Source organism: Pleurodeles waltl, chromosome 4_1 (genome assembly GCF_031143425.1).
Source record: "Pleurodeles waltl isolate 20211129_DDA chromosome 4_1, aPleWal1.hap1.20221129, whole genome shotgun sequence".
Lineage (NCBI taxonomy): Eukaryota > Metazoa > Chordata > Amphibia > Caudata > Salamandridae > Pleurodeles > Pleurodeles waltl.
In genome coordinates, this window is record NC_090442.1 from 732,354,790 (window position 1) to 732,367,766 (window position 12,977).

Sequence of the window (12,977 nt, forward strand, 5' to 3'; positions counted from 1 at the left end):
CTGTTTGACAGCTTGCTGTCTGAGACCCTCTAATGTGGGACAGGTTTGTTGTGCCACACTCAGCTCCTCTCTGGCAGGCCCCCCTTCACCCAAAAGCTCAGCAGTGTCTGCTTCCAGCTCCTCTGGTGTAGGTTCTGCACAGGGAGGGAATTCTTCTTCCTCAGAAGTAGAATCCACTGTAGAGGGAGGGATAGTAGGAAGTGGTTTGCTTCTACTAGCCCTAGCTTTAGAGAGCACTTGGTCCATTGTTCCAGGATCCAAGCTTCCCTGTCCTTTTTGCTTTTTGGCCTGAGCCCTTGTCAAAGCAAAAATATGCCCTGGGATGCCCAGCATTGCTGCATGGGCCTCCAACTCCACATCTGACCAAGCTGATGTCTCCAAATCATTCCCTAATAGACAGTCTACAGGTAATTCTGAAGCTACCACAACTTTCTTTGGACCAGTTACCCCCCCCCAGTTGAGATTTACAACAGCCATGGGGTGGCTTTGTGTTATGTTGTGAGCATCGGTTACTTGGTACTGGTGTCCAAGTATGTGTTGTTCAGGGTGCACCAGTTTCTCAATCACCATTGTGACACTGGCACCTGTGTCCCTGTAGGCCTGGACCTCAACACCATTTATTAGGGGTAGTTGCTTGTACTTCTCCAAGTTATGGGGCAAGCAACCAAAGTGGCTAAATCAATAGCCCCTTCAGAGACTAAAGTAGCCTCTGTGGTCTCCCTAATCAGACCAACCCCAACTAAGTTACCAATAGTGAGCCCAGCTACTCCCTTGGATTGGCTATTAGTAGGTTTGCTCCCACCACCACTGCTATTAGTAGGGACACTAGGTGTAGCAGTAGGGGTTGTAGTGGTAGGAGCAGTGGTGCCTTTCTTTGGACAACTGGGATCTGTTGTCCAATGGCCTTTTATTTTACATAAATAGCACCATGGTTTATTTTCCTTGTTCTGATTAAAGGAGGATTTGGACCCACCACCCCCACCAGAGAGTTTTTGTGGGCCTGATGAAGACTCATTTTTAGATTTGTCCCCACCCTTGTCTGAAGACTTACCATCCTTCTTTTTGTTGCCATCTTTGTCACCCCCTGTATGAACTTTTCTGTTCACTCTTGTTCTGACCCATTTGTCTGCCTTCTTTCCCAATTCTTGGGGAGAGGTCAGATCAGAGTCCACCAAGTACTGGTGCAACAAATCAGACACACAATTATTAAGAATATGCTCTCTCAGGATTAAGTTATACAGGCTGTCATAATCAGTAACTTTACTGCCATGTAACCACCCCTCCAAGGCCTTCACTGAATGGTCAATGAAATCAACCCAGTCTTGTGAAGACTCCTTTTTGGTCTCTCTGAACTTTATCCTGTACTGTTCAGTGGTTAAGCCATAACCATCCAGGAGTGCATTCTTAAGAACTTGGAAATTATTAGCATCATTTTCTTTCACAGTAAGGAGCCTATCCCTACCTTTTCCACTAAATGATAGCCATAGGATAGCAGCCCACTGCCTTTGAGGGACATCCTGTACAACACAGGCCCTCTCAAGTGCAGCAAACCACTTGTTAATGTCATCCCCCTCCTTATAAGGGGGAACTATCTTGTGCAGATTCCTGGAATCATGCTCTTTTGCAGGATGACTATGGGGAATACTGCTGCTGCCACCATGGGTATCTAAACCCAACTTCTGTCTTTCCTTCTCTAATTCAAAAGACTGTCTATCCAAATCCAGCTGTTGCTTTTTAAGCTTCAGTCTGGTTTGTTCCACCCTCAACTTATTGAGTTCCCTCTCTAACATTCTGTCATCAGGGTTGGTGGGAGGGACATTCCTAGAAACAGAGCTATGATGGGAATGAACAGAAGGAGACCTGTCCCTTACAGAAGCCACCCTAACAGCTTGGTTAACAGAAACATTACTACCAGTATGGTGAGAATAAATGCTTTTGCTATGATGTGAGACAACACTATTTATATGGTGTGGCTCATCATCATTACCAACTATGCTAGATTGTCTAGTAATGGGCAGGCTAGGAAGTTTCTTTCCTGAATCTTTTCCTGGGGGAGTCCCTGAATCAGATTGGGAACTATTAGGTACTTTTTCAACAGATGAGGCACCTATGGCCTTATCCTGTTCTCTAAGCATGTTAAGTAACAGTTCCAAGGAAGGATTCTTCCCTACACTCAAACCTCTCTCTATACAGAGACTCCTTGCTCTTTTCCAGCTAAGGTTGTCATATGCAAGTTTGGACAGATCAACATTTTGGCCTGTGCCAGACATTTTTAGAGAGAGTTAAAGTGATAGTAAAAGATAAAAAGTTTGTCAGAGCTTTTAGAAAGACAGAAAAAAAACTTTTTAAACTTTTTAGAACTTTTTAGAAAGTTAGAAGTACTTTTCAGCACTTAGAAAAGAGTGAAAAGAGGAAATGCAAAACTTTTTGGCTATGTGTATATACACTGACCTTGTTTTGTATATTTTTCTCTTATGAAAAGTACAATGACAAGAGTGGTAAGTAGTCTCAAAGCACTTATCCCACCCCTGCACAACCAATGTAGGAGGCTGGACTGGCTTGTAGTGAGTACCAAGGGGTACTTGCACCTTGCACCAGGCCCAGTTATCCCTTATTAGTGTATAGGGTGTCTAGCAGCTTAGGCTGATAGATAATGGTAGCTTAGCAGAGCAGCTTAGGCTGAACTAGGAGACGTGTGAAGCTACTACAGTACCACTTAGTGTCATATGCACAATATCATAAGAAAACACCATACACAGTTATACTAAAAATAAAGGTACTTTATTTTTATGACAATATGCCAAAGTATCTTAGAGTGTACCCTCAGTGAGAGGATAGGAAATATACACAAGATATATATACACAATAGCAAAAATATGCAGTATAGTCTTAGAAAACAGTGCAAACAATGTATAGTTACAATAGGATGCAATGGGGAAACATAGGGATAGGGGCAACACAAACCATATACTCCAAAAGTGGAATGCGAACCACGAATGGACCCCAACCCTATGTGACCTTGTAGAGGGTCGCTGGGACTATTAGAAAATAGTGAGAGTTAGAAAAATAACCCTCCCCAAGACCCTGAAAAGTGAGTGCAAAGTGCACTAAAGTTCCCCTAAGGACAAAGAAGTCCTGTTAGAGGAATAATGCAGGAAAGACACAAACCAGCAATGCAACAACTGTGGATTTCCAATCTAGGGTACCTGTGGAACAAGGGGACCAAGTCCAAAAGTCACAAGCAAGTCGGAGATGGGCAGATGCCCAGGAAATGCCAGCTGCGGGTGCAAAGAAGCTTCTACTGGACAGAAGAAGCTGAGGTTTCTGCAGGAACGAAAAGGGCTAGAGACTTCCCCTTTGGTGGACGGATCCCTCTCGCCTTGGAGAGTCGTGCAGAAGTGTTTTCCCGCTGAAAGGACGCCTACAAGCCTTGCTAGTCGCAAATCGTGCGTTTGGCTTTTGGACGCTGCTGGGGCCCAGGAGGGACCAGGAGGTCGCAAATTGGACCTGAAGAGAGAGGGGACGTCGAGCAAGACAAAGAGCCCTCACTGAAGCAGGTAGCACCCGGAGAAGTGCCAGAAACAGGCACTACGAGGATGCGTGAAACGGTGCTCGCCGAAGTTGCACAAAGGAGTCCCACGTCGCCAGAGACCAACTTAGAAAGTCGTGCAATGCAGGTTAGAGTGCCGTGGACCCAGGCTTGGCTGTGCACAAAGGATTTCCGCCGGAAGTGCACAGTGGCCGGAGTAGCTGCAAAGTCGCGGTTCCCAGCAATGCAGCCCAGCGAGGTGAGGCAAGGACTTACCTCCACCAAACTTGGACTGAAGAGTCACTGGACTGTGGGGGTCACTTGGACAGAGTCGCTGGATTCGAGGGACCTCGCTCGTCGTGCTGAGAGGAGACCCAAGGGACCGGTAATGCAGCTTTTTGGTGCCTGCGGTTGCAGGGGGAAGATTCCGTCGACCCACGGGAGATTTCTTCGGAGCTTCTGGTGCAGAGAGGAGGCAGACTACCCCCACAGCATGCACAAGCAGGAAAACAGTCGAGAAGGCGGCAGGATCAGCGTTACAGAGTTGCAGTAGTCGTCTTTGCTACTATGTTGCAGGTTTGCAGGCTTCCAGCGCGGTCAGCAGTCGATTCCTTATCAGAAGGTGAAGAGAGAGATGCAGAGGAATTCGGATGAGCTCTTGCATTCGTTATCTAAAGTTTCCCCAGAGACAGAGACCCTAAATAGCCAGAAAAGAGGGTCTGGCTACCTAGGAGAGAGGATAGGCTACTAACACCTGAAGGAGCCTATCAGCAGGAGTCTCTGACGTCACCTGGTGGCACTGGCCACTCAGAGCAGTCCAGTGTGCCAGCAGCACCTCTGTTTCCAAGATGGCAGAGGTCTGGAGCACACTGGAGGAGCTCTGGACACCTCCCAGGGGAGGTGCAGGTCAGGGGAGTGGTCACTCCCCTTTCCTTTGTCCAGTTTCGCGCCAGAGCAGGGCTAAGGGGTCCCCTGAACCGGTGTAGACTGGCTTATGCAGAATTGGGCATCTCTGTGCCCAACAAAGCATTTCCAGAGGCTGGGGGAGGCTACTCCTCCCCTGCCTTCACACCATTTTCCAAAGGGAGAGGGTGTCACACCCTCTCTCAGAGGAAGTTCTTTGTTCTGCCATCCTGGGCCAGGCCTGGCTGGACCCCAGGAGGGCAGCTGCCTGTCTGAGGGGTTGGCAGCAGCAGCAGCTGCAGTGAAACCCCAGGAAGGGCAGTTTGGCAGTACCAGGGTCTGTGCTACAGACCACTGGGATCATGGGATTGTGCTAACTATGCCAGGATGGTATAGAGGGGGCAATTCCATGATCATAGACATGTTACATGGCCATATTCGGAGTTACCATGGTGAAGCTACATATAGGTAGTGACCTATATGTAGTGCACGCGTGTAATGGTGTCCCCGCACTCACAAAGTTCAGGGAATTGGCTCTGAACAATGTGGGGGCACCTTGGCTAGTGCCAGGGTGCCCTCACACTAAGTAACTTTGCACCTAACCTTTACCAGGTAAAGGTTAGACATATAGGTGACTTATAAGTTACTTAAGTGCAGTGTAAAATGGCTGTGAAATAACGTGGACGTTATTTCACTCAGGCTGCAGTGGCAGGCCTGTGTAAGAATTGTCAGAGCTCCCTATGGGTGGCAAAAGAAATGCTGCAGCCCATAGGGATCTCCTGGAACCCCAATACCCTGGGTACCTCAGTACCATATACTAGGGAATTATAAGGGTGTTCCAGTAAGCCAATGTAAATTGGTAAAAATGGTCACTAGCCTGTTAGTGACAATTTGGAAAGAAATGAGAGAGCATAACCACTGAGGTTCTGATTAGCAGAGCCTCAGTGAGACAGTTAGTCACTACACAGGTAACACATTCAGGCACACTTATGAGCACTGGGGCCCTGGGTTACCAGGGTCCCAGTGACACATACAACTAAAACAACATATATACAGTGAAAAAATGGGGGTAACATGCCAGGCAAGATGGTACTTTCCTACAAAGTTCAGATCTTAAGGTGCCATTTTCACATCACCTGTAAGAAGCAGTACTTGTTCAAGGACTCAGAAGCTTAGACCATTTGTTAAGCAATGGTCAATCATTACATCAGGACAATAGGTTTTCAGTTTAGTAGACATAGTGGAAGTGCAGCCCTTCAGATGTCTCCCTCTCTTCTGTCTTTTGTGTTATAAAGGAGGTGATTATCATTTGCCATCTTGAGGCGAAGAACTGACATCATCTAACGAAGTGTTAGGGCTATGGACCTCCTTTGTCAAAGAAAAGATGTTATGAAGCTTCTATTCTTGTTTCTTCTTCTCCCAAAAGAGAACAAGAAGCTCAATCCCTTTACTGACTGACTGCATCTGCACGAACTGTGCAAGGACTGAATTAAGATGTTTGTTTCTTCTCACACTGGCTTCGGTTCTCACTGCTTCACACCTTGAAACAAAACTAGAAGCTCGCTGCCTATGCATCTGGAAAACACTGTAAAGTTTGAAATAGGATGGTCTTTTCGACTGATGTCTTCTGCTGGCAAGGTAAAAGAGACTGTTAGCGGGCACTGCATCTATATTACATACAATTATGTATCATCCTCCGATTTCTTTACAGACTCTGTACTACGTTTGTTAAGGTTAAGGAGGATTTCAAGTTCGTAATGGTTGATGCTGATGTCCTTTTTGCTTAACCCCCTCCCTAGGCATATTTAGAGAATGTGTGGCAGTAGGAGTGGAGGCTTATTTCAGCAGGATGGGCATGCAGGCATTTCCCCATTTAGAAGGCTGATTATTTCTACATTGTTGTTCGGGTTGCACATAGTAGAGACTGCCCTAAATCCAGTCCAGTTCTTAAGGAATGTCTGTGAATCTGGTAATATCGTGAATGACCCTAATGAAAATGTTTTGCTTTATAGGTTCACTACTGAACAATTATTTGGTAAAATCTACTTTCTGCAGCACTGATGTGTCCTCCTAACATTCACACTTTAGATGACTGTATTGTCAGCAGGTTTCTCTCCGTTAGGCCACATGTCCACCTCCATGTACATCTTACCATTGGAGTTTAAATCTGGGATTTCGAACAAGATGGCATCATATTCTATGCCCTTTGCCAGTACCCACTGAACACTCTCACAAAACTGTGTTTTCTCTGTTATTTAAAAGGCTACGGCTATTGTGATTCTGCTGATCCTTCCTACCTAAAGTGGTTATCTTGAGTGCAAAGCATATTTTTGCCTCGGTGCACCCTTACTCCCATATTGTCCAATTGTATTTTATATCAGACCTAATATATACATTTATATAACAATAACTGACACTATTGACTATAATTGTAAGGACTTATGGGCATATTTATGAGCCCCTTGCATCGGCGGAGCTTCACTTTTTGTGACGCTTCGGCAGCGCACACTACAAAATCATATGCTCCTTTGCGTGACTATGTATGGCCTCATAGATATGGAGAAGGCAAGGCAACCCAAGTCGCTGTGTTGCCTTACTCTGCGCCATGGAGGCATTCCATGGGCATTATGGTGGGTTTTCCCACGCAAGACCAATGTATTCTGATGCATCTCTAGATTGAAGAGTGCCTGTAATCCTTGGGGTGAGCCAAAACCTTAGGCCTCCCCAGGGAAGCTGCAGCGAGGAGAAATATCTTCACTTCTCATTGTTTCCTCTCGCAGCGCACATAGAAATAGGAAAAAGCCTCCAGGTATTCTTTTTGAGCAGGAAGGTACTCCTTCCTGCTCTCAAAAACAATCCTGCCGACAACACAGACACCCTTGAGCCATGCTGTAAGGGCGCCTGTGTTGGCACCAGGCAGCCAAAATGATGCCAGGGCAGTTACAAGGGACAGGAATGCGCTGTGTTGCATGGATACAGCGCATTCCTGCCCTTTCCTCTTGATGCAGGGCAGCACAGCAAGATGACTTGCTGCGCTGGCTTGCGCCAACATTTCATAAATTTGGCCTCTAGTGCCTTAGATTGCGTTCTGTTTTAACATTGTTAGCAGCCAGTCAATGGAGGCCCTACAGATCTTTCTACCAAATCATAATCCTTTTTTCTGCTGTTTTTAGATGCGTTATATTGCTAGACGTAATCACAGCTGATAAAAACTCCTCCACATGATATTGTAGAGAGGTGCAAGTCCATGGGAGCTTTACACATCAATCGATCAGATCAAAATCAGTTTTTACTGCTTTTATCAATCATATTTTCTTTGGAGAGCTATGCAAAATTGCTATATGGGCTTTTCTACTTCTTGAAGAACACTCCCATGTGTTGTTTAAAGCCAGAGCTGCTACCAGGTGATGAAATACATATTTGTAATACTTTGTTAACACATTTTTATTTTAACATATCACCTTATAGCGGTTCTATACAATTAACCTTTCAAGATGATGTTGACCTGCATAGACAACTAAAAATTGGAGGCAAATATGTGATGCTTATTTTGTAATATTAGCAGCCGTTACCAATTACCTTCCAAGACTACAACTTCTTGTCTTCAATTGGCAGTAGCTTATTGGCTATATTTGAGGGAGGCAGCATATGGCACTGGAACATATTTGTTACTTAAATCTAACTTCACAAACAAAGGCTTACTGACCACTTAATCAATCAGGGGAATTTCTGTCAGGCTGCATTAAAGGCTTGGGGGCTGCTTCCCTACTGATGCTAACTACTTCACAGCAATGGTACCGAGTGCTCGTCCATAGCTCTCTAAACGTGAAAATGCATACCTAAAGGTATGTTTAGCAGGACACATTTTGTGTAGCACAGCTCTCTCTCAAGTCACCTTGTGCGAATGCTTGCACTTCACATGCACCTCTTCGCATACCATTGAATGTACATCCGAGGCTGTCCCAGTCTGGCCCTGATCACAAGTGTAACCTACTAAGGGTTTTCAATTGTTTACTCTCCCTACAACGTGCAGTGTTGCAGTCTCTGATGGCTTGATTCAGTGTTGGTATATTTCATCAGACATTTATTTATTTAGAGGGGAAACTAGATGGATGGTAATGTTGGTAACAGTGATTCTAACTATCCTAGCGTGAGATACAAAAAGCTTTTTATGACACATTTAAGGTTTTGCTGAGATTCCTCCTGAGTTACAGAAGCGTTATCAATGTGGAATCCTTTTAGAACTGTACCTAGCCTTTTACAATGAGAAGAAAGTTGCTATTGTTCTACAGGCACACGTTATGGCCTCAGTAGCCATGTGTATCTGTGCGAACACACCATTCAATTAAAAAAAAAAAAGTCAGGTTTGTGTCCTGAAACGTTACCTTTGAGCTAGGTGAGCAGTTCAGTCACCTGTGCTGTTCGGAGACAATTCAAATGTGTTATCTTTCTTCCTTATTATAGGCAACTTTTCATATTTTTTGTGGTCACCCGTTTGTTTTATGTAGGAAGAAGCATCCATTCAACGACGGCACCAGGCCGCGCGCCAAGCTCTTGTGGTTAAAACACCAAGCACGTACAACCAACTGCTTCAGAGGTAAATACTATATAATTTTCACACGTAACTTTATACAGTTGATGTGAAAAATGGCCCAATTGGCTAAAATTTGTTTTTGTTTCTGCTTTTGAACTGAAAAGATGAGAATTACAGACGGGGGAGTTTGTTCCAGAGTCTGGGACTGTACCTTGAAGAGGCTTGTTTTCGTACTTTTCTTACTTTTTTTTCACTGCAAGAGTGTACTGTTATTTCTTTTGCATGAACCTCGCTGGGGAGAAGGGTCATTGTGTTGGTGGTCAGTGAAGAGAACAATTAAGGACTATAACTGTGTAGTCCATATTGGATGCTAGAATGGTTCCTTAATAATGGTCGATGTATTCGTAGGAAAAACGAGTTCTCATCTTATTTTTGAACAGTGCAAGGGATTCTGCAACCCTGATATGTTGGTGGGAAAGCTGCTCCCCCATCTATGCACATCAATGGAGAAGGTTTTGTTCCTTGTTTTATCATTTCTTGTTTTGGATCCTGACAATGTTGTAGCTCCTTAAGTGAAGTTGGCATTCTGTGGTTGTGAAAATTCAGTTACATAGACTGATGTGCTGGTCATTACTGACCTGTGTGCAGTGCATCTGGTTTTGAAGGTGATGTAGACTTGACTAGATTGCAACTCTAGATGAATTAAAGTTGGGATGATGTGGCTGTATTTCTTCAGACATTTGATGAGCTTAGCTGTGGCATTATTTAGTGGCATGAGTGTGAGTCAGATTTTCGGCGAGTAGTGTTCTTTGTCACTTTCCAGGTAGCACAGGACCAATATTTAGACTGTGATTTTGAAGCCTTTACTAAGGGTGTAGATTCATTCTGTGGAGGACTGATAGTTGAAAGTGGATGGTTTCACTTTTCTAGGCTATGTGAGTCCTGAAGAAAAGGTCACTTACAAGTATAGAACAAAGTGATTTGGTGTATGCAGGGACTTGCAAGGTAAAACCATCTTGTTAACAGAGAGCCATCCCTGAATATTTTATTTTAACTGTCATTGGCGAATAGAAGGAATTCAGTTTTGATCAGTGACAAGTAGAGGTAAGTGCTTCAGGTCCATGTGTGAATTTCATAGGGGGCATTTTTGAGTCAGTGGTTGGGCTTGTGGGCACCAACCATCTGTTAGTGCTGGGAGACCGAAGTTAATTAGTGTACTTCAGGGCTGTGGTTTGTGAATAGCACTCTGTAGGGCAACATGTTTATTTTGATGAAAGGGGAGGTTTGAACCTTGTGAACCGGCCATTTGGAACTGTCAGAACCCACCTAGAAAAAGTGCTGACCATTTTTCAGGGAGGATAGACCAGTCACATAATGTGTCGGTGAAACCCACATATGCTGCTAAGGTCTTAACCAGAGCAAAATGGTCACCATTTTCTAAAAAAGAGGAAAATTTGAGCAGGCTCAGTAGGCAAGGATTGTTGTTGTCAGTAATAAGTTGTTCATCATCCATAACATGTATGATTGTTGTGTGCATAATTGTTGTTTCTGTACTTCAGCATTGCCTGAAGGTTGATTGGCAGTAATTCAGTAGGTTGTGTTGTCTATATCTTCGCTTTATCAGTTCAGTTTCAGTTCACACAAGCTTTATTCGGTCTAATTTAACCATCAAAGCAATAACTTACATCAATGAAACCATGATCTGTGCATAATAAATATAATATCAAAGATAAAAAAAAAAAAATCAACAATTGTACAATAAAATATTGATGTAGATCTCACATGTATCTCCCCTCCTATATATGAAGAAGAATCATCAATCTTAGCTTCCTCATTATTAATTAAATAAAAAGCTCATTAGACTTAAAACTATTATATGAAACAATAGTTAAATTGAATAAATTAGGATCGATGTTCAATTAAAAACAAATCACTGTGATTTTTTAAAAGGTGTGTGCGTATGTGCCATGCGGACGCAATAAACTTGCTGACCGCACAAGTTAAAAAGGAGGAACAATCTCTCATCATCAACCTTATGGCATTTTTACACGTTCTCAACCCCATATTCCTGCAGGCGGGGCGGAGCCATTTCCGCAGAGCAAACCCATAAGCGGGGCAAATAAACATAAAGTGCACTACAGTTTCTGCAGTGCCATTACAACTTGGGCATTGATCGGTTAGCGAAGTAGAACACCATGGGCTAATAGACTTCAGAGGTAGGTATCCATACCTGAACCGAACATACAAACCTTTGCTTAGTTGATCAGAAATTAAATCTAGAAAGGGTTCAAAGTGAGGGTACCACTTGAAATTGAGAAATTGGGATGTCAACCTACCATATGAAGTACATAACAGATAGTTGTTCCTAACATGGGACCAGTAAACTGATTTCAGATGTTCCTTGTGACCCCTCCTTAAATTGTGGGGCTGGCTCCAAAAGTCACTAAGTCCCAAAGTATGGAACCAATCCGAAATATACTTGAGCCAAATGTGGGAGAACCCTATGTCCAGAAACACTGGAACCAAGGGAGTACTGCGAGGACATGCCAAAAGAGATTTTCCCCCACAGATAATTTACTAGTTTTAATACAGCCCCAAATCTCTGTGCCATAGACCGCTGCGCTCTGAGCCTTTGCTAGGTAAATTTTAATGGCTGGGGAAACAACTTTCACAGTAGTGGACTTTTGGAAGCGCAGAATTGCTCCTGATCTGTGTGCTAAAAGAGATGAGCTTTTTTCCACCTGGGCCTGCCAATTCATGTTATTAATAATTCTCACCCCTAAGTAATCAATGGAGCATACCTTACTCAGAGGGACCTCATTGTGTAAAATGGTGCACCGTTTGGTGCGACCACAACCAAAAATCATACATTTGGTTTTGCTAGAATTAAGCTCCAAATCATGATCTGCACAAAACACTGAACCTATTCAGGAGAACCTGAAGGCCGATAGGTGTTTTGGAGATCAAAAGGGAGTCATCAGCAAATAAAAGGATTGGAACTTTTGAATTGTTCATGGAAGGGGCATCATTTTGGCAGTCGGTTACAACTTGCACCACCTCATTAATGAACAAGGAAAAAAGAGTGGGTGCAAGGACACAGCCCTGGCGTACCCCCCTGCCTGATGTCTATGCGGTCGGTGATTTCCCCCTGACTGCCCCATCTTACTCGAGCATAGCAACCTTTGAATTAGGTACACCAGATTCCCCGGGACACCGATTTTGTTTAGGACTTCCCACAGCTTCTCTCTTGGGACGAGATCAAAAGCGGACTTTAGGTCCACAAAAGCAACATACAAGTTTTGTTTAGCCAGAGTAACGGATTTCCAAAGTAGCAGAATGAGCCTAAAAGCTTGGTCCATAGTACTAATTCTTGGGCGAAAACCGGCCCGGAGGAGAGATAAAACCTGGTTAGCTTGAACCCAATCCATAAGCCTATCTAGGACTTGCTTGGAAAAAATCTTTTGTAAGTTATCAATAAGACTAATTGGGCGGTAATTTGCAGGCAGTCCCACGTCTCCTTTTTTATAGATAGGGATCATTTCTGCCCCGAGCCACGAATCAGGAATAGGGCCACCTGCTGCTATGGCATTCAACAATATATTTATATACCACGCCCAAATGACGGGTTCGGACTTAAACAGGTCCCCCGGTATCTTATCAGGATCAGGAGCCTTGGCGGGTTTCAAAGAATTAATAGCTGCTGTAGTTTCAGCAATTGTGAAAACAGTGTCCTCCACGGGGCCCTCGATAAGAAGTCTGCATTCATCACCCCCTATGGTCCACAGGGTCCTGCTGTATGGATGAGGTATAAATCTCAGAGAAATGGGCCACCCATCTTTCGGGCTGGATGTGCAAGTTTATAGTGTCATTACCCCCTCTATCCCTGTTGGTCAGCAACCTCCAAAAAGAACCCTCATCTCGATTTTTAACTGCATCCATCTTCGCTTTAACATTTGTCATCCTCTCTGTATTTACATGAGCCTATGATTCGCTTAATCTGGGAAGAGGCAA

General features: G+C 44.0%; 1 protein-coding gene across 1 annotated transcript in view; it reads left to right on the forward strand.

The window, feature by feature from the left end:
- LRGUK (leucine rich repeats and guanylate kinase domain containing) overlaps positions 1–12,977 on the forward strand; it is a 386,639-nt gene that overhangs the window by 339,623 nt on the left and 34,039 nt on the right. Inside the window, exon 17 of the mRNA XM_069229317.1 lies at positions 8,941–9,029. Within this exon, the coding sequence (XP_069085418.1) occupies positions 8,941–9,029 (89 nt within the window). The remainder of the gene's footprint in view (positions 1–8,940; positions 9,030–12,977) is intronic.